The sequence below is a fragment of the Nymphaea colorata genome, chromosome 10, assembly GCF_008831285.2.
Source record: "Nymphaea colorata isolate Beijing-Zhang1983 chromosome 10, ASM883128v2, whole genome shotgun sequence".
Taxonomy (NCBI): domain Eukaryota; kingdom Viridiplantae; phylum Streptophyta; class Magnoliopsida; order Nymphaeales; family Nymphaeaceae; genus Nymphaea; species Nymphaea colorata.
In genome coordinates this window covers 14364314-14384590 of record NC_045147.1, presented here as the reverse complement: position 1 = coordinate 14384590, position 20277 = coordinate 14364314, and the positions used below count along the sequence as shown (strand labels likewise).

Genomic DNA, 20277 nt, shown 5'->3' with positions numbered 1-20277 from the left:
TACCACGTGCACACCTAATGTTTACAGCATAGAGGAGTAGCACCCATAAGAATCAATTAGCCCACTAACTACATTACACCCCTCAGAGCTGAATGGCTACTACGGGGTTTCACCTTTTCGTGGCCTGGTCAATCTCAAACTCCTCTAGAAAAACCAGGAACAATAAGTATATACACTTCATACTGGCCCTTTTTCACTAAATCGAAGAGTACTATATATACCTTGTCAGGACTCCTAACGACACCTGCAGGGTGATGTGTAGTCATCAGCATCCTAAGAAATCTGTGCGGAAGCACGTCTATCCCTAGTGCCTGTTGCATCAAACACCAGATATTAAATTTTATCGTTTTCCAGCCTAACGTAAACATCTTGCAACCTGGTTACAATTACCTCCATTTTTCATTCCCATCTGTACAAACACGCTTTGATGAAGTCCACAGAAACCCCCCATTTCAAGCTGCAGTTCCAGATTTCTTCAAGCTAGACGTCAATCCCAAGGCTGTGTCTGTCTTGATGTGTTTTGATTCTTCCAAACAAGGAATGTTATGATGTTTCTGAATCCACAGAATCAATTCTACTTCCTACTCAGTGGCAAAAAGAATTTTGCAGTGCAAAGTAACTGTAAAAACCCACAAATATAACTGCATTTTTATTTCCATCATGGGATTTTCAAACGCAAAATTGCTTCCAAAGCACTCCATTCTGGCCTAAAGGCTGCGAATGGGGGCCATGCCACTGCATGAGGAGAGGAATGCAACACCATTACCAGGCCTTGGTTTGCGATGCGCCCGATGCGACTACTACAGTGGAAAACTTAGCAACTTCGATTATGGAAAATGGAGTTGCCACAAAAATCAAAATGCCTCCGCAGTGATTCATGTACCATATAACAGTGAACGGGTCGGGGTAAACAGATTTTCACTTTTGGGCTTCTCATTTTCAGGTCCAACATAGCTTTCAGGCAATTAACACATCCGTCGTTTTATCATGCCATTCTTCACATTTGTAATTTCATTAAAGATTGATCCATTTATTGGCAGCTGAAGATACCAGAATGAATTTGTCAGCTGAGAGTTGCTTTACTGTTACCATTAAAAACCTTTTTAAGTAAAGTAATTGTGCCATTTTGTTAGAAAAAGCACTTTTGAGTGACAAATTTAACCTCAAGATCTAGTCTGAGACACTGAACACAGGAAGGAGAGTGGCCGTGAGGCAGGCAAAGATTTGTCAATTTCCTCCAAATCGGGTATGCATTTGGAAACACAAAATCCTTTTCTTTCTTTCTTTCTTTTTTTTTTTAGCCAGAGAAGAAGAAAAACAGCAGGACATGAACTCGCAACTCCATTCAAAGAATTCATATTGATTAACCGCTTTACATAACCGTGAAGTCGACCTGTATTAACATTCATCATCTGCAGGTACCATTTACTGGGATACGAAACAATTTAACACATTTGTTGCTAATTAGCAGAGCACCGCACCCCAAAAGTGGTAATTTACTGAGATTCTTGAACTCTTAGCAATAAAGCATTAACACACAGAAATGAAGCATAACTTTCATATAAATGATCGGCCCACAAAGATGTGGAGCTGCCCAGTTCTTTTATCCTTCATTTCTAACCAACCTACGGTACCAGTAAAGCTTGCTTCAAGTCACAACTCCTAGAAACATACCGATTCGCATCTAAATGTAACAACGGTGAAGGTGACAACGGAATAAAAGAGCCACAATTCTATTAATCCATATAGAAATATGGCTATGTTTCAAACACAACCATCTCCCTGTGAGTCCTACAATTTAAAGAACAACATATTTTGTTCTTAGTGCAAAAAAAGAGTTACCTTCATTCAAACTTCACTAACAAACGATCCCCAAAGAGTTCATCAGCTGGGATGTCAAGGGATTCCTGCTTGACTCAGTTATAGGAAGAGTTCTGCACTCTTTCAGGAAAATACCCATTTTCATCATAAAATTTTTCCAACAACTTCAAAGAAAATATAAAAAAATGAGAGAGATAGAGAGAGAGCATTAGTGCCTTTCCGAGGTACTCCAGGGGATTTTCAATTTTGTTACCCCTTTCATGATCGTCTAATTTGGCACAACGTTTGCAATTCTACTCCTACAAGCTCTTCAAGTAGAGCTCATGAAGTAACTGGCAAATTTGCTTGATTTTCCTAGTTCCCAACATCTTGCTGGTATTTCTTGTCGCAGATGTCTGTCACCAACAAAAAAGCATCGGCAGACATCCCTAAATGACCTGTAACAATCTGAGAACACTTATGCACCTCTCCGTCATGTAGTGACCCTCTCATTTCTCTTTAGGTTGCCCATCTACATGTAAAAGTTTGAACAAAAGCTAGATGTAATTACCCTTGGGTGTTTCTCTTTGGCACATACTTCAGCTAGATGCGAAAAATCGAACAATAGCTAGCTGACGCCCAATTCAAATGTCAAGAACACTTTACAATCCGTGACAGGGAGGAGAGAGCAAGAGATATAAACATAAGCAGAAGTCCTCTGATTTTATCCAGCTGAAGCAATTGTATTTCGGATGTTTTTGTGCCATACACGATTTGAATAGGACCTTTTCTTCTTATGCTGTTACCAATTGGATAATCAGTAATGTCCCTTCAGTTGGTTTCTTTAGCTTGAATAGAAATGATCTGCCTCCTCCGCATAAGAGCAGAAATTTGACAAAGGGACATACCATTCACACATATGCAAAACCCATAACAAGACGCTTAGTTGGCATGGGAAATAATGAAATCCAAAAAGTACAAATCATACAAACATTCAAATCTTCCCCAAAGAAAAATGGGTCCCACGAAGAAACAATTCCAAAAATTTCCACTCAGGATGAGCACCATGAGGAGAAACAGAAAATTCAACAGAGATAAGACGAGTGCATTATAAGCAAAACTATAACCTCCAGTTACATCAACACCAAGCGCACGGGATCGAGCTATTTAAACACCCATTGCCCCCAAAAGTAAGAACACAAAAGAAAAAAGCAGAACTGCAATAGATCTGGTAGAAACGGATTCTAAAGCCTTATCTTTTACTTAATCCTGGTTCTTGAGCTTCTCCACCCTCTGAGTGACCTGCTCGAGCCGGACGACCAAATTCGTGACAGCATACAAGAGCCAATAAAAGATAAGCGCGCAGGCGATTAGGAGCGCATTCCTCTGGCTCTTCATGATCGATTTCTGGTGGCGAAGGTGCTCGGTAGGGGTGCACGAGGGGCCCTCACAGAACGGCCTCGTCTCGTACTTCCAGTATATATCAAGGAGGAGGAACATACAGAAGGGGATGACAGAAAGCAGCGGCTTCAGAGCATTCCTGGTTACAGCGATCAGGCCCTTCCGCAAACGATCCAGCCCCGGAAACGTCAAAAGCAGCAGCATAATCGCCTCCGCTCCGGCCGCGTACCCCAGAACGACCCATTCCAACGCCATTGCTCCACCGAAAAATCGAGAAACCTCTCTACGACGGAAGAATCCAACCGCAGAAAGCTCGACCACCGATCTCTCCGACGCTCGGAGCCTTATGACGACCACCGATTAGGGATCGGAATTGAGGCTCGTCTTCTCCCCCGTCAAGGATCCGGAAGCCCTAACCCTAATTAACAGAGAAAACCCGATCTTCCTCCACGGAAAACGAGAAGCGCTCTTCCGAAAGGAGGAAAGAATCTCGCGCCAACTTATACGCGCAACGAATGAGGAGGCGACCTTGTAAAAGACTAACCCTGGAGTTGTGGCCATTAACTATCATGCCATATCTTGCTCGATACCAAATGACTATCAGCCTCTGTTTCGTATCGGTGGCGAACCGTCCTTCTAAAAAGATACAAAGAATCTAACGTACCGAATCGACTCTGTACCGATGCTCGCAGGCTTCATTCACAATTTCATGCTATGTGTTCATTATCATCGGTTAAGAAAATAGCAGTGCAAGACATTTTACCAAATCGCCTAGGCTAATCTCAATGGATATCTGCACCTCTCTACTATAATAAATGTATACATCTTTTATAAGGCAACAAGCATATCCTTAGATTTGATGCGACTTATTGGTCCATCGAAACTTTGCAGCAACAAATTAAGGTCTAGCCCGAATTGGGCTTCGTTGCGGCCATGGCACGAGTCATGAACCATACGGTGGCGTAAATTATGGTCCAGACCTGGATGGAGCCGGTTAGACCTTACTAAATAACTGGGTTTGGCTTTTACTTAACTCAGTCCGCTTATGCGATTCACTCATCGAGTCGACTCAGCGAGTCGAACAGGCGGGACAAAGGCAAGGGCGTTTTCGTCACTATGGAGCTATTAAAGCACTGAAGGCGTCCCTGGGCCATGGGAACATACGCGTGGCGTCATCACGTCACAAAGTGGGGGGAGACTTCGCGTCTTAAACTTGGTGACGAAGGAAAGGACTTCCCCGCCTAGACGGTTTTGGATACCTTGGCTTCGAAGGGGATCGGTTTGGTGAAGTACGGAACGGAGGGTTCGTTTCATGGCTCGATACTGTCTAGTTTCGGATCTTTCGTTTGGATCGTGATGCCCATTAGGCAATTCCCGGGGCTGTCTGAGCAGGAGGCCTGAATGAGAGGCTGAGACTCCCTTTTTCTACGTTTTGGTCACGTTTGATGCGCGCACATATTATTGTGCATGGGATGAAATTTACCGTTTTTGTACGGTTTTTCACAACCATATCAAACGCAGGAAATTTTCCCCTGCAAAAACAGTACGATAAGGGTAACTTTACCCCCGAAAAAAGTCGGACCTTCAGAGGTCCGACTTTTTTCCGTGGATTTTTTGAAGGTCCGACTTTTTTCCGTGAATTTTTTTTCTGCCCATTAGAAAGGGCGACGGAGAAGAAGGGCGCTGTGAAAAACCGAGAGGGAGCGCAAGACCTCTTCCGATGGCAACGCTGGCACTGATGGATGCCAACACCAGCATAAGGGAGGGTGGAGGGAGGGCACTATCCACTAATAATGGGAAGGGAGAGGAAAGAGGCAAGGGCCACTGCACGGCGGCCCACACTTCACTCATTCTTCCTCTTCTTCCTCCTCCCCTTTCCTACCATATGCACACTGGAGTTGGGAGAGCTCAACGCAGCCCATTCGGTTGTACTTACCTCCGGCAAGCAGGGATCGTGTTGATGATTAAAAATCATAGCACTCACTAAAAATCGCACTAAAAACATATCAACAGCATGTTGTCAAAGACTCAAGCCAACCTACCCGGCCCCGCTTCTCTAAAACTCAAAAGTAGGTGTTAAAGCCATCATCATGTATCAAAATTTTAAACCATCCCACACCAGTTTTTTAAAATTTCTTTGTTTTTAAATAAACACTAGGTATGAGTATTTTTTCAATGAATCCCCCCCCCCTCCTCCCAATCAATTTTTCTGGCTCCTCATTGCTCCTACAATACAAACATAAAAAATATGCAAAAAATGACTACAATAAGACTGATAAACAGCTAGGGCTGCTCCTTTAAGCAATCGGCTCTCTTTTTTTTAAAAGATTTTATTTCATGGAGAACTTGCACCTTGGTCGAACTATATTTTTGGATGGAGGGAGCAAAGAGAAAAAAGAAAATAAAGATAGACAAAACTGTGTTTGGATGTTTAATTAAAGAGAAGGAAAAGAAAGGACTGGATTTTATTGTGTTTACTTAGAAAGAAAAACATAACGGGGTTGATTTAAGGGCACATTGAAGGTGTGCCTCCAGTTTAAAATCCAACTATGCTCCTTATATCATAAGGGGGTGAGTCCTCCATGCGATTTCATCATAGCTATAGACCCTTGCAGCAAGAGAAAGGAGGAGGAAGGAGACTTTTGGCTCTCGTTCAGATGGTAGGATAACCCTCCGCTCACCCAAAATACAGTTCCATTGTGTAGTATATTTGTTTATCAGAAACCGATGCATGCGTGACTTTACTCTCTCAGAGAGAGAGAGAGATGAACCTGCACATCCACTTCGATAGTCCTGACTTGTTTTGAGAAAGATCTCATTTTCAATGATTGATCATCTCTAGCATTCTGTCGTACTTGTTTTTTGTTTTCAGGTATCCTACAAAAACTGTTCGCACAATGCAGTTATCAGATGATCCAACACGTCATCCAACCTACAAGGTGGGGCGTTTAGCCTTTTAATGCATCCCCATCATCCCACAGGGGTTACTTCTCACGCAGTTAAAACAAGAGTATCAATGAAGATAATCAGCATTCATCAGTAAACAAGCTTCCAAGGCGTCCTTATAAGCATGGAAATTCTGCAGTCTTTCCTTCTGAGATGCGCATGATCTATCACACGAACTTATAGGAACTGATGCACCACAGAAATTAAGTTCATCTCATTTAATGTAGAGTTACAACTTTACCTTTAAATGACTCTCTTAGTTTACTCCATGTGCTGCAACCCGGTTTTAGCAAAAAGAGACTAGATCAAACAAACAAGTCGCAAACCATGGTGGACGAGAAAGCTTTTCTGAAGAGTCAGCAGAGCAACCATTTCCGAGAAGTTATGAGGAGCATAGAAATGGAGACAAATAAAACGTCCACAATCTAGATAAATGCACAAATTAGAACTCTCCATCATCACCCCATTTTTGTGAGCATCTGCAATTTATTGTTTTTATTAAAGCAAGTTACTCAGATTAGACGTGCATCTTCTGCAAATCCCCCATGCACTGGCAACTTCTATTTACCCTTAACGCTTTTGCAAGAATACTATAAACCCACATAGCGTTTATTCGGGTGGCGCAATTCAGGCTATCGACGAAGCACCCCAAATCCTCTGTTTCATGATCAAGTAGCTGACCTCAGAACAAGAACACACAGCAAGTGATGACCAACACTATGATTATTTATAGTTCACAAGCTAACATCTATTGACAATAAAGAGTTTTCTGGGTAGTAGAATCCCTAAGAACGATATTACCAAAGGAGAAGACAACAGAAGGGATCTTATTTACGACCTTATCAGAGCTTACTAGAGATGCTGATGCTCCTTGTCTTTGGCTTCGTGACCGTTTCCTTCGGCACGGTGACCGTCAACACTCCATTCTCAAACTGAGCTTTGATCTGATCAACCTTCGCATTGTCCGGCAAGACGAATTCGCGTGAGAATTGGCCTCCGCTCCGCTCGTTAACGTGCCAAACGGCATTCTCCGGCGCATCCGGCTTCGCCGCCTTTCCGCTCACTTGGAGGACGTTTCCCTCTTCCAATTGAATCTTTATATCGTCCTTGTGACACCCTAGAGGTAAAGAAAAGGTGGGACAAGATCAGGCAAAGTAAGATGTACCCGCTGCAAGCAAGACTCTTTGGTGCCTAGGGGTGAACCTTTCATAGAAGACGACCTAGAGTACTGCTAATTGCCCTAGCCGGAAAAGGAAGAATTGAGTTGAAGGTTAGGAGCTTCTGCGCATGAAGAAGAAACGGAAGAAGGAGCCGTCGAGTCAGATATGGCGTTAGACTTACTCCAAATAGGTTCTTCTTGAGGTGGTTACCCTCTAAAGAGTCGGATTCCAGATGCCTCTTCTCTGTCAGAAGCTGGCATCGAACATAGCGGATGAGCCCAACCCTCATAACCCAGCAATTGAAGTATAAAGGAGGACGCCCGCTTTCTATAAAAAGGTTCGCTCGTCTTTCAGGCGAGCATCCCACCGCACCTGGGTTCTTAACAAGTGACTAACAGTAAGGGCAATCGAACGCAGAGAACAACGAATTCAAGGTTAGGGTTATTTAGGTTTTTAGAGAAAGGTACCTGGAACGTTGATTTTGAGGATATGGACAGTCGGTGTCTCGAACCAATCGGCGAGGGCAGACTGGTAGTAGGGAACTCCCAAGAGGGTGGGGCTCCAGAAGAGGCGCCGAAATGGGTGACTGAGGAAGCCATCCGCCATCGCTGGGTCCTAAGCTGGAGTGCAGAGTGGTTGAGGAAGACGATCGAAGAGGAGCAGGAAGGGGTAGGGTCCTATATAGCAATTTGAAGTACTGAACAAAAGCAAAGAGTGGCTCGTGGAAGTGTAGCGGACTTTCTAGAGATTTCCTTTTGGGATTTTCGGGATCTTTCATCTGTGAAGGATAGACGATCCAGCATGGCTTGGCCTCTGGTGAGTTCATGCGTACCGGCCGCGCTGCCATGTCCCATCCATCGGCAATCCGCAAGTATTTTTCGGGACACAGTTCCGTTAACTCCTCCAAGAAACAGGAACCTCCTTAAATAGTATCAGATTTAGTATTCTTGATCCAACTCGAGGCTGATCTGTTTATCTTCCAAGGACAGAGAGTCTGGATATTAAGCAGACCAAATCACATTAAGGTTTACCACGCTTTTACTGCATCTAAAAAGAAATGATTATCGAATTTGAAATGGATTAAGTTCAGATGATCCGACTGGCTAAAATAGACCAACCATTTTGCATACATAAATTCAGATATGGGATCGGATTCAGATTCAGAATGAGGCTCAGATGTGAAACACTCAACAACCAAATAAGTTGGGCTACATATCCAAAGCCAATCTGAAACAGTTGATTACCAAGTTTGCATATGGTTGGTTAGCTTGACAAGGCATACATGGGCTTCAGTAAATGGTAAGTAACAAATTTTTACAAATTTTATAAATAAAAGACTTGGAGGTGTTTGGGTGTTTGCTAGTAGGGAAATCTAGATGACAGCTTCATTAGACTGATGGGTAGAGTAAGCTGATGCTATGGAAGTGTACAACTTGAGATGAGAAAGGTCTACTGATACGACCTTACAATTCCCCATGAGAAAGTGGATGAGTTTGGCATCACGGCGAAGCCAAACTGATACGCAAAATAATTTCATGCTGATCACATGCATGATTCCTCAGTTGAAGAACACTGACCCTCCTCCACCTGTTTTCCTTTCTCAGAGTTTCATGGCAATTCCCGCCCCAGTAAAGTAGATTGCTGTTAAAGTTAGTTTCCACAGCTCCACTGGAGAAACAGATGACTACGGAGCAGGAAGAAGTTTTAGCTGTACAAAAGGCACCAAATAGAAATGTGCCTCAAGGTAGGACAAAAATCTTGTTTGCGTCCCAGGCTACCCTCATTTTCCCATTCTTGGCCTCGGCTTCGTCAAAAGTTGTGCCTCCAGAATCAGAAGGGTGAGGCAAACTGGTCCACCTCTCAACCTTGAGATCAGAAATTTCTACAACCCATACTCCAGCTTCATCCAAACTCTTGCCATGCCATTTTCCATCCACCTGGTACACTATTCCCCTGCCAACTTCCTTGCCATTCCCATCCATTATACACACACATTGCCCAGGCTCGCACGACATATACCTCATAGGAGCATGCATCTGAAACTGCATCTGCATATCATGCGGCGCCACAAAATCAGGAAAGTCTGCAGGCCGCAGTTCACGAGTTTCTGCTTTTGTTGCGTTTGATGTGCCACTTGATCTCCCTGCACTTTGATTAGTGCCTCTCTTTGCCGTTGATGGAACATAATATTCCTCACCATTACTCTCCGATGAGTCATACAAATTCCCCGTGCTGGACGCACATGCCTTATCAGGAAAGTTGCTCTCCCCCTCTGATGGTGCTCGAGCTTCCCGAGCTGCACGGGCCAGCCGAGCTTTCCTGTTGTTCAACCTGCCAAGAGAACCGAGCAAGCACAACATCTCAGAACAAAGGTAATCATAGGCTTTACCATGTTTATCAAATACTCCAAAACTTGGCAACTAAATGGTTGGAATTTTCATGCAATATTAAACTGCAAACCCCTCAGTTCAATATGAATTTCAAAAATTATAGAAACGTGAGCAGCAGACTTTTGTCCCCCTCAGTAAGCAGCCTTGCATGAAAAGAATGCTACTTCATGTGTCATATTTTTCAATTTTTTTTTTCTTATCAATGGCTGTGGACGGTTTATATAGAAATGTCTCGCTCATCCCTGCATGGGCGTCCCTTCCAATAGGTGACGGTTGGGTTAGGTTAGACAAGTTTTTTCTATGCAAGCACTTCTATATAAAAAGAAACTTTGGAGATTTAAATATAATGATGCAGGTAAAAGAGACATGGTAAACGAGGAAACGATTAACTCACCAATTCTTCAGTTGGGAAGAAGTGAGCTCAGACCCCTGCCAAAAGTTCATGAAGAAAATCCATTAGGTAGAGCAAACAAACTACTAGGCCATGAAACAATTTCTAGAAATAAATCAGTAAAAAATGAAAGAATTTGTTGTTGCACACACGTGTACACTAAGCTTCTCAGTCCATGACTGCAATGACACTGCATTGCGCTGCAAGTCTGGCTCCTCAATAAGGGCCTTTTCAATTAAATTTATCTGCTTATCATTCATAATGTTTCGTTTCCTTTTTCTTGGTTGCTTTTCTTCGCTCTCAGCAGCTTCACCCTTTTCATTCCCATGTGTAGCATTGCCATGTGTAGGCCCCTTACTTTCACTATCTCTTGTAAAATCTGGAGGCTTCGGAAATTGCCCATCTGAACTGGTGAAAAGTTCATCAAACCGGTTCTTGCTCTTCTTCCCACCACCTGAATTTCCTTCAACAAACTTACCATCCTTTCTGACTTCTTTCTCACATCCTGTTGAAAATCTAACTGGGGCTTTCTGATCTTCATTTTTAACTCTATCCAGTTCCGTCTGAGACTTAATAGGACTCTTTTGCTTATGCAGAACACTTGATTGATCCACCTCTTGGAATAGGGAAGTATCAGAAAAACCCTCTCTAAGGTCGCAATTCTTTGCTTTGTAGTCTAGTGCGTCTTCTGCATCATCCATTTTCTTTGACAAAGATGAACCACGTAAACCCACACTTTGGCCATCCTGTTAAATTTTAGAATTCAGTTATCAAGGAATTTGAATAACTAAAACTTTAAATAAGTGTGATTCATGTCGCAAAGCACCTCAAGGCCCTAATTTGTTGTATCATGAAAGATAAGCAGATAAGAAACATTGTCAGGATGTTTCCATTCACCTTGCTCTTTTCAGGGTTAGAGAACCTTTCCCAGGATTGTGATGTTTGGTGCACTCTGTGCACAGCTTTGAATTTATTCTCGCGCATTTTTTTCGTATTTTCATTATCAAAATCCTGCATATGAAGTGAACCAATTAATTAATCAGATATTGAACGGCAAATATGAGTTGCAAACACAACTTCATTTCCTCAGCAAGCAAAATGCAAGCACATGAACCAACATAATATTTTAAGGGCACCAAGCAGCCAACCTACATGTTCCAAGCAAAAACTGAATCTCTCACACATATGGACATTTGTCCGTGCATCTTAAGATTACACACGTGACAGACATCATTCTTAGGATATTTGAAAAGAAAACTATCTCAAGATACACTATTCTTTTTGAAGAAATTATTGTTGTCTAGAAAAATTCAAATTTGATAAGTAAATGAGTTATTAAATGATGAAGCCAGAAAGTGAAACAAAAAATAAGATTTTATTATTAGTCATGTGATAGCATATTGAATACATCATATCTCTTTCCATCTCCAAAACTGATTAAAATCGCTAAAAGCTTATAATAAGTAGAATTTTTCTTGCCAAAACTTTTGTTATCTTCCCATTGTATGATAGCAAAATGGCTCACCAGAGTTGCATTCGTCTTGTATGACTGAGGCAGCATCTCACACAATTGATCAACAAACTTACTAAACAAGGACAAAGAAAAACAACAATAAGGTAAGATAGTAGAAATAAACGGAAATCGAACTGATACAAATATTTCAACACCTTCAAGGTAATGATTAGAATAAATTGTAAGTGAGGGGAGCAAGGAGGTTATCTTGTAGGTTTCCAACGCTTTTCCAGTTCAAATCATCAATTTTCAAAAAAAAAAAGTTCATTTTTGGCATCATTAAATGCATCGCATCTACAAACAAACCAAAGATTTTCCTAGACCGCAGGTAGACTGGACAAACACAAAGATTCAATTACCTCAAAAGTTGTACATCATCCTCATTCAACAATACCACGGGAACTAGAGAAACTGCATGATCCAACAAAGAACCTAAAAAAAGCATAATCATTATTTCCAAGATAGAAGCCAAATATAGAGGATAGACAAAAGGATAAAAATATGACACAGGGGCACAGAGTGCAAGTGTAGACATGGGGTGCAAAACAATTTCAAAAGCTTGGGTGCAGGGCAGGGACATGGATATGTGTGTGCTACACATATATGAATTAAATACAACAACCTAGATAGGAAGGAACATTTTTTTTATTGTTGGATGAGTACGACAAAAGATTTCTATTTGCAAAAAGGAAACTAATGAGTTGACTTAATTTGTTTACCTCTCTCTCTCTCTCTCACACACACACATACACACAATGTAGCATGAGAAATGAGTAAAATTAAGGTTTATAAAAAGAGAAAAAAATGGATTCAATAAAAGTTGGCTGTCTAAAATTGGACAAAAAGAAAGCGTAAAATGTGTTAACTGCACCCGACTCAGCTTTGACTGTGTCAAAACCATTCTACTTCTGCATTTCAATTTTCATGCCTGGTGTTGACATGGGTGTGGCTGGCTTTTAGGCGTGTCTATGGACATAGGGAGAAAGAAATTCATCGGATGGACTTTACAGAGATTCTCATAAGCTGCAATGGCTTTAGTGAAATCCGCAGGGGGAGAAACTTTGGAAGAGATATCCTGCTCCATTCCCAAGCATTCAAGAAATTTGTTGAAAAAATGATTTCTCTCTTCCTCTGCAAACAACAGCAAAAAAAAAGTACATAATAGAGTCATGTGAGTGACATAAGAAAGAGCAAAAAAGTGATGCTGCAAAAGGCAATTATTACCTCCACAAATATTGGGGACAAAACAATGGAGATTTGCTATTATTTTGACCAAAAATGATGTTTTCTGCTGCGCATGAGAAGCTGGCGGTATACAATTGACTGAGGGACAATCAATATTCACTAGGGGACCCGATTCTGACACCAAGGCTCCAGATGCATTTTGAACTGACAGAATTGTAAGGCCAGCAGCATTAAAGGGTTCATACTCCACAGTTGCATCTTCTTCCAGAACTGGACTTTCTTGTGAGCACCAACTTGATATAAAATCGTCATGAGATAAACTCAAAATGTCAGCCAAAATAGGAGTCTGCACAACAAACGAATATAAGATAGCAAAGAGAGACATTAACTGTAACCAAAGCTAAGGTCCTAAGACAAGGTTCATCTTAAATGCCATGAGGCAACGTACAATGTTAATTGTAATGAAACACCGAAAGTTTGAATCGTCAGAAAAAATATCAGCCAGGCGCATTGAGTTCAAAAGTACAAGACCCTTTGGCTTCTGATTCGTGATGGAACCATTAAGCAGCTCATTTTCTCTGTCAAATGCAGTCTTCAGAAATGCAAGCACCTGAATTCAAGACAACATAATATTGATAAAAAAGAAGAAGAAAAAAAGAATGCTGAAAGGTCAACTCCAGCGACAAAAACAACCTCTAGAGCAACAGATTTTGCCAAATGCATGCTTCTGTAAGAGCTGGCAACCTCATCCAAGTAAGAAATACTCTCTGTTTCACAGAGATTCACCAACTGAAAAAAGGACAATCCACAAGCACATTAAAACATAATTTTTAGACAATGTGGTTCTCCTGCATAATATTGACAGAACTTACAATGCAAAGCATTTTCGATTTCATCCTAGAAACAACAGCCGATAAACATGAAGATTCACCAAAATGTGGCTGTACATTCAATTTAAGAACAGCCAGAGCCAGTGATAGAACGCCTCCATTCCTGCATAGCTCCTGAGAGTTGAAAGGTAGAAAACATAATAAATGGAGAACTAAATATAGTAACAAGCAGCTGTTATATATGCTTTATTTCCATAAGCTTTTGGTGGCATGTCCGCAGAACCATTCCTGAAATTCAAGAAATGGACTTTGGTCTGCAATAGCTAACCTTATTTCTAAGAAGGCGCTCTCGAAATGACTTCTGCTGACACAAGAACATAAGGATCTGCAAAGAAGCTTCACATTGGTGGGAGATAACATGAGCCTCATTTTCGGGATTCAGAGGGCCAGAAGCCTTCTTTGCTTCACTAGGCAGCTTCACCAGTTTCATCCGCAAAAATTCAATGTCTAGATATACTGCACCGAATGCTGTATCCATGAATATGTCAACCTGAGGCAAGAAAAGGACATTGTAAATCTTTCAGTTCAATATCATATAGTTCCATGCTAGTTAAGAGAATGATAAAGTAATTATGGTATAGAACAGTTTAAAAGTATCTCAGTAACTGGATAGGAGGAACAGATCATTGGCATACATAGACCAACCTTACTGGGAACTTATTGTGAAAAGAAAAGGGAGAGGACAACCATGCCATCTGGCTTATTAACAGGTTACCAGTTCTTGATCTAAGTGGGGAAATAACAACATCAACAACTTGAGCAATTGCTGCCATCCTACACATCTATACTTCATGTTTATCCAAGAAGAGCTTTTTCCATCCTAAGCTCATGCCAGTGCAATTATCAAGACAGCAGATCTATATGACAAATATAATAATTTAAGACATTTAAACATGCTCTATACATCATCAAAAAACTAAGACCCATGAGGTTTGTACATTCTCTATCAATCACATAACCAAAGGACCGGAAAATAGGAAAGACTTGTAATTGTAAATGATTCATATAAATTCCCACACTTTTGCCTGATATCATAATTAACAATCCTATCTGAATCACAAGAAAAATGTCCTTCAAATGCACCACCTTTGCACTTGATATTTTTTTGATAAAAAGGACACAGCCATACATTTATGCAATTATCCCATGTAGTAGATAAATCAGAAGACAAAAATGAATAGTCAAAAACATAAAGCTTGCCAAGCATTTGATGTGCCAAAAATTTTAAGTTTTTAATCCATAATTGAACCACCATTATAACAGCATAAGCAACCTTTGCATCTCTGCATTGGCATATTACTTAAGAAAACTGTTTTAGCTCAAGCAATTTATTTCTGAACATTACAACCAAAAAGATAAATAAATTGCTTTATTATTTAATGCCTTTGAACATGTGCCATATATCCCATATACTGGTCTTATCTACAGTCCTGGAACAAAAATGGTAAAATGTTGCTATCTATTTCTCAATATTACAACCAAAAAAGGTGAATAAATTGCTTCATTGTTCGATGCCTTTGAACCTGTGCCATATAACGTATGTACTGGTCTCATTTAGAGTTCTGCAATAAAGAGGTAAAACGTTCAGCAGAACTTATATCGAAGAGAATAGTACAGAAAGTCAGAAACAAACAGAAAAAAGTGCCTCCAGATTCTATTTTGTCATCACGTAAAAGATCTTCTCTTTCCCACCAACATTTTTTGAGTTGGCCAGATCCATTACATGATCAATATGTTACCAACTATGTTGATGCACATACCAGAAAAATATTATGCTGCTATTATACAAATTTTTTTCTTGCACATACTACTCACATCATAGGAAAATGACAAGCCCAATATTGCTCTTTAGAGTTTTCAATTGAACTAGACCCACAGGTATCCTTCTGAATTTGATCATGTGTGGTAAATGAAGAATATGCTGTTACGTGTTAAGTATGCACATTGTATACAGAAACAAAAGGGCATAAAACTAACCTTAGTTAATTGACAAATCAAACATAAAAGTACAAGTAATTGAGGACAAATTGTTCAAAGATGAGATCACAATCTCCTTTAGTAAAATTCACAATTAACATTATGAACTGATAGGAAAGTTAAGTAATGACTAATCTAGATATGTTGAATGTACAACTTAACCGCCAGTAATTATAAACATTAAACAAAACTTGTTCCACTTTAAATCTCTGATAAGGAGGGCAAGAAAGGATAATGCTCCATATAAATGATCGTATGAGAATTCAACCTTCCCCCAAAGAAAAACCTGTAGTTTTACGGTTTTACCATATTATAAGGACATCATCCTCTTAGAACAGATAATGCAAGAAAGTAATGGTGGCACATCAAGCCAGTTGGCTATAGCACACAAACATCATTACATATTCCAGAATTTCATAAGTTTCCCTTCAATGAACATAAACACACTCCATCTGAACGAAAAGTGAGAGAACAGTTACTCATTAAATACAAAGCCAGCTTAAACTTAGCGAAGATAAGAAGGCACCTTAGGATGCACCAGCAGCACATTAACTAAATCTTGCCATTGTGAAGAAATATAGTTTGTCAAAAGGAACAGGTTGCAAGCCACCAGTGTAGAATGTAGTAGAGGGAGAAAACTCTCAACATGGCTTTCCTAATTCAACAGAAACACTTCAGCAGCCAAAAAACAAATATACAACCAAACAAACAACTAAATTAAACACCCTCCAAACAAAGCATACCTGTTCATACTGTGCAAGCATAACAAACATGAAAAAGACCAGGTCCAATATCTGTTCAGAAGTTTTCAGGTCCTCCAGCAAAATCTGCAATTCAAAAGTTCAAGAGCAATAATGCCATCTAAGTCTACTGGATTGGTTACAACTATTAAATTTGCTAGGCATAAGAAATTTAGAAACTATCGAAATGGTGTGATCTCATGAACATCTAAGAGATTGTGAAGGTTGACAATTAAATACTAATAATTAATGTACCTATGTAAAGAACTTCAGGCATGATTTTCAAAACGACATCTGACGGACCAGCTCCACAGTTGAAGATAAGATCAATGAATAAATGGAAAATAAAAAACTGGAGTACTATGTGGAAAGAAAATATAAGGCACACTGTAGTACAAAACCCATGGCGAAGACATGTAAAATAGCCAATTAGGTAAGTAATACCAGCACCAGAACTTGCTTCTACATGCCATGATAGTAAAATAATATTAAACAAAGATCCACATAATGCGTAAGTTCCATTTCATCCAGCAAATCCATAACTACAAGTAATGCCTCAAATTATGCCAAAGCCGAACCTGTTCAATTTCTGAATGCCTGGATGCAAGATCAGACAGCGTATGCAAGAGACGTGCACCACTCAGCAAGTAAGTCAATCGTGCTTCGTCCCCACATCCAGGAATGAGAAGCACCGCAAGGAGGTGCAAAGGAAGCACCGATGCCAATTTCTTTATATCAACCTGGGCCGCACAAAATTACTCCTTTATACAGCTTGTCAATACATAAAAACATGAGAAAGAACACCAACAACTAACCAAAAACATCAAGGAAGTCCAATTACCAACCTGCATTGAAGAATCATTTCCCTTACTGACATGTAGAGTATAATTTGCAGACTCCTTCAATAGCCTCGTCAGCTCTTGGGAGTTAATCCCGTGCAGATCTTCTATTATAGAAGAATGAGCCATGGCCTTACCTACACAGAAATAACCAAGATAACTAATGAGCCTCTCAGAAAACAAAGGCAATTTCTAATATAATCCATCTCCAAGAACCAACCACTTCCAAGACCATGAAGCGAACAGCGCCCCATCTGATGAAACACTGAGGAAGCGCAAGGAATGCATGAACGAGCACGCAAAAATAAAGGTAACCACTTTTACGCTCTTTCGCAATACAAGGATTGCAGAACAATGAAATTTTATTGATATACTGATGCTAAAGAGAATCGATTTCCTCAAAGCATCAAAGACAACTAGAAAGAAACAACTTGTGAGTAATTCATAATACTTTTACGACGAATATAACGCACTAAAATTCCTTCTCAACCAGAAACAATTGCCTAATCCACGAAGCTGGTAGCGGCCTATTTGACGGGCCACTAAGTAAGCTCACGGCCTGCATGAAATAAGAATCCAAAATGAAGCAAAAAATATACTTCCTAATATTCATAAGAAGAACCGCAGAAGAAGCGGAGTTCAGTGACTCGCTGGTGCTAGAACGGATTGATTTTCCTCGAAGCACAGAAACAGAACAGCGAATGCAGAAGAACTGAAGTGATGCTTACCGATAAGATATTAAACGATCTAACCACCAGCCACTCTCGTTAGCGAAAGGAGATCCCCGACTGGTCATGAACAGTTTTCCACGAGGAAGAGAAGATCCAGCAGAGGAATGAGGATTAGGGTTTTCACTCTGCACATGACAACGGTAACCCGCCGTGCTACAAGAGTGAAGAAGCCTTCCCGGGGTTCTTCTCCAGGGGAAGATGCCCGACCATGTGATAATGAGTCCACCATCTACTCGCGATTGTTATTTATGGCGACAGTAGGGCCTGGACTCTTCGTACAAGCGGAATCTGGTCCGGATCCAACTCCATTTCGGCTTAGATCCAGATTAGACTGTTATCTTCATCGCCACTAGCCTCCTAGGGGTGTTTGATTGTCCAAAACGATTTTAGTATAATAGATAAATTCGAGTGAAATGTGGAAACGTTACGAACTTTTAGCCAAATGTTCTCATGTTTCATTGAAAATTTAATAAAAAACTTGAAACCTTGGATGCAGAAGTTTTAATTTTTTAGTTGTGTTTGAATGAGTATCCTATTGCACATGAACTTTCTTCATCAACTAATAAAGGTGCCTTAAGGCTGCTTATTAAGACATCCAATCCGGTGAAAGACCTGCTGAGGGATAGGCCTCATCCATTTTATTAGCAAAAAATGGGATATATACAACAAAAAAATCGGATCCTTTTCAGGATGATTACATTACTAAAAATAAAGTTAACTGGTATCCCAGCCAACTTGTCCCGTAAAACATTTTTTATATCCCCTATCACCGGAACACAAAAACAACATACTACAAATTTCCATTGAAGGCTAATGGTACGCCAACTGCAATTTGCTTACGTGAAGAAGATGTCTTGCCCTATCTGTGGTACCTTTGATGACTTTGTCTAACTTATCTTTCCAAGCCTCATTATTGCCTTATACAACAATGATATGCTTGTTAGTATTAATCTTCTCTAAACATTTATTCAAAACCCAGTTCTCAGATAATGCTCTCCCTTCTTTCGACCAAGAACAGACTCCAAACATGTATTCTCCATTGTAACATCTAATCAGTCCTCAAACCTTCACCATACCAAGATGCAATGTGAATGTTGTAACCAACTCCTTCTTAGAAGCTCCAATCTGCTAACATGATACCTTGGCGTTGCCAGATTCCCACTCTTTGACTGTTCATTCTATTTTGATTAACTTTTTTGTATTGTTCTCTGCAATATTCTCAAAATCTAGAGCAATAGTCACCAACTATTTGTTCATGTTCATGTTTCACCTTGTTCTTCAACTGCCATAAGAACCATATGGCCATGTGGAAAGTTGTTTTCCATATGCTCGCCCACAGTTTCCTTCTAAACCACCAGACGAGACATTGTTTAATGGTCTGTTGACGAGAAATCTTTTGATTGAATTTAGCTGCAATGAATTGCCATAATATTATCGACTTCGAGCAGCCAAAAAACAAGTGACTTTCATCCTCCTCATGGGTTTGGCATAGAAGACACCTTGAGGCCAACTGCATTCCTAATTTTTTGAGTCTGTTTTCAGTCATGGTTCTGCCTTGACATCTAATGTAGACCATCCAAGTTGCCCTTGGTAATCCATGTTTAACCCAAATATACTGACGCCACTTTTCAGTTTCCTTATGCAGCCTGATGGCCTCCCAAATATGTTTTCGATTGATTGGGCGAGAGTGTTGATTAGCCCAGACGAGTGTATCAGCTTGATTATCCACTATGGTGAATGTCGCAGTATCAGGTCTCCATCTATTCACTGTATCACAACTTGCCTAATTAGGGTCATACATAACCTCTCTGACAGTGATTCTATGATTAATAACCTCAAGAATTGAGTCATTAACATCAATCAACGCTGCTAGGAACCTTCCTGCCCAACTGTCAATACAAAATTTGGCTCTTTTGCCATCTTTAATTTGCCAACAGACTTTGTCATTGATTTGCTTACAAGATTTAACTATATCTTTCCAAATTATAGAACATTTAATGAAAGACATAGCATGCCACAAACCATGTTCCTTGAGGTATTTCTTTCTTACATTACTTGCAATTTTTGAAATAAAGGCACCGTCTCTAATTTATTTTTAGGACAGTGGGAAATGAGTTTTTCAAGCCACTTTCCCCCATGTTTTGATAGATGTTTGTGTCTGAGACACTTGTTGAATAGAAAAAAAAAAATCACTCTTTTTTGGAACGCAATGATTATGAAACTTTTTATCTCGGACATGTCCTTGTTAAACAAGCTAGATGTTGGCAAATCGGGCCAAAAGAGACCCAGTCAAGTATTAAACACTTGACTATCA

At 40.2% G+C, this 20277-nt stretch overlaps 3 protein-coding genes across 9 annotated transcripts; all 3 read right to left on the bottom strand.

Annotated features, from left to right (window-relative positions):
* Positions 1-2746: 2746 nt before the first annotated feature.
* On the bottom strand, positions 2747-3687 carry LOC116262294 (uncharacterized). The gene has a single exon (XM_031641523.2). The coding sequence runs from the start codon at positions 3454-3456 to the stop codon at positions 3064-3066; it is 393 nt and encodes a 130-aa protein (XP_031497383.1). The 5' UTR covers positions 3457-3687; the 3' UTR covers positions 2747-3063.
* A 2371-nt stretch (positions 3688-6058) lies between these two features.
* LOC116262293 (class I heat shock protein-like) lies at positions 6059-8313 on the bottom strand. Of its 5 annotated transcripts, none has more exons than XM_031641521.2 (3): positions 7775-8208; positions 6986-7264; positions 6059-6087 (listed from the first exon to the last, which is right to left on the bottom strand). In XM_031641521.2, exons 1-2 carry the CDS (start codon positions 7911-7913, stop codon positions 6990-6992), a joined length of 414 nt encoding a protein of 137 aa, XP_031497381.1. In that variant the 5' UTR covers positions 7914-8208; the 3' UTR covers positions 6059-6087; positions 6986-6989. The 5 variants fall into 5 exon arrangements, with proteins under 5 accessions (XP_031497381.1, XP_031497380.1, XP_031497379.1 ...); XM_031641520.2 differs by lacking the exon at positions 6059-6087 and adding an exon at positions 6520-6804; XM_031641522.2 differs by lacking the exon at positions 6059-6087 and adding an exon at positions 7489-7679 and having other exon boundaries at positions 7124-7264; positions 7775-8313.
* A 209-nt stretch (positions 8314-8522) lies between these two features.
* Positions 8523-18164, bottom strand: LOC116262291 (nodulin homeobox). 3 transcript variants are annotated; one of them, XM_031641515.2, is made up of 17 exons: positions 17961-18164; positions 17239-17369; positions 16972-17133; positions 16397-16480; positions 16180-16308; positions 13945-14166; positions 13659-13790; positions 13480-13575; positions 13235-13396; positions 12826-13132; positions 12610-12732; positions 11961-12033; positions 11614-11674; positions 10986-11099; positions 10241-10834; positions 10092-10126; positions 8523-9638 (listed from the first exon to the last, which is right to left on the bottom strand). In XM_031641515.2, the coding sequence occupies exons 2-17, from the start codon at positions 17359-17361 to the stop codon at positions 9047-9049; spliced, it is 3009 nt and encodes a 1002-aa protein (XP_031497375.1). In that variant the 5' UTR covers positions 17362-17369; positions 17961-18164; the 3' UTR covers positions 8523-9046. The 3 variants fall into 3 exon arrangements, with proteins under 3 accessions (XP_031497375.1, XP_049936063.1, XP_031497376.1); XM_050080106.1 differs by having other exon boundaries at positions 17239-17364; XM_031641516.2 differs by lacking the exons at positions 17239-17369; positions 17961-18164 and having other exon boundaries at positions 16180-16303; positions 16972-17036.
* Between the last annotated feature and the right edge of the window lie 2113 nt (positions 18165-20277).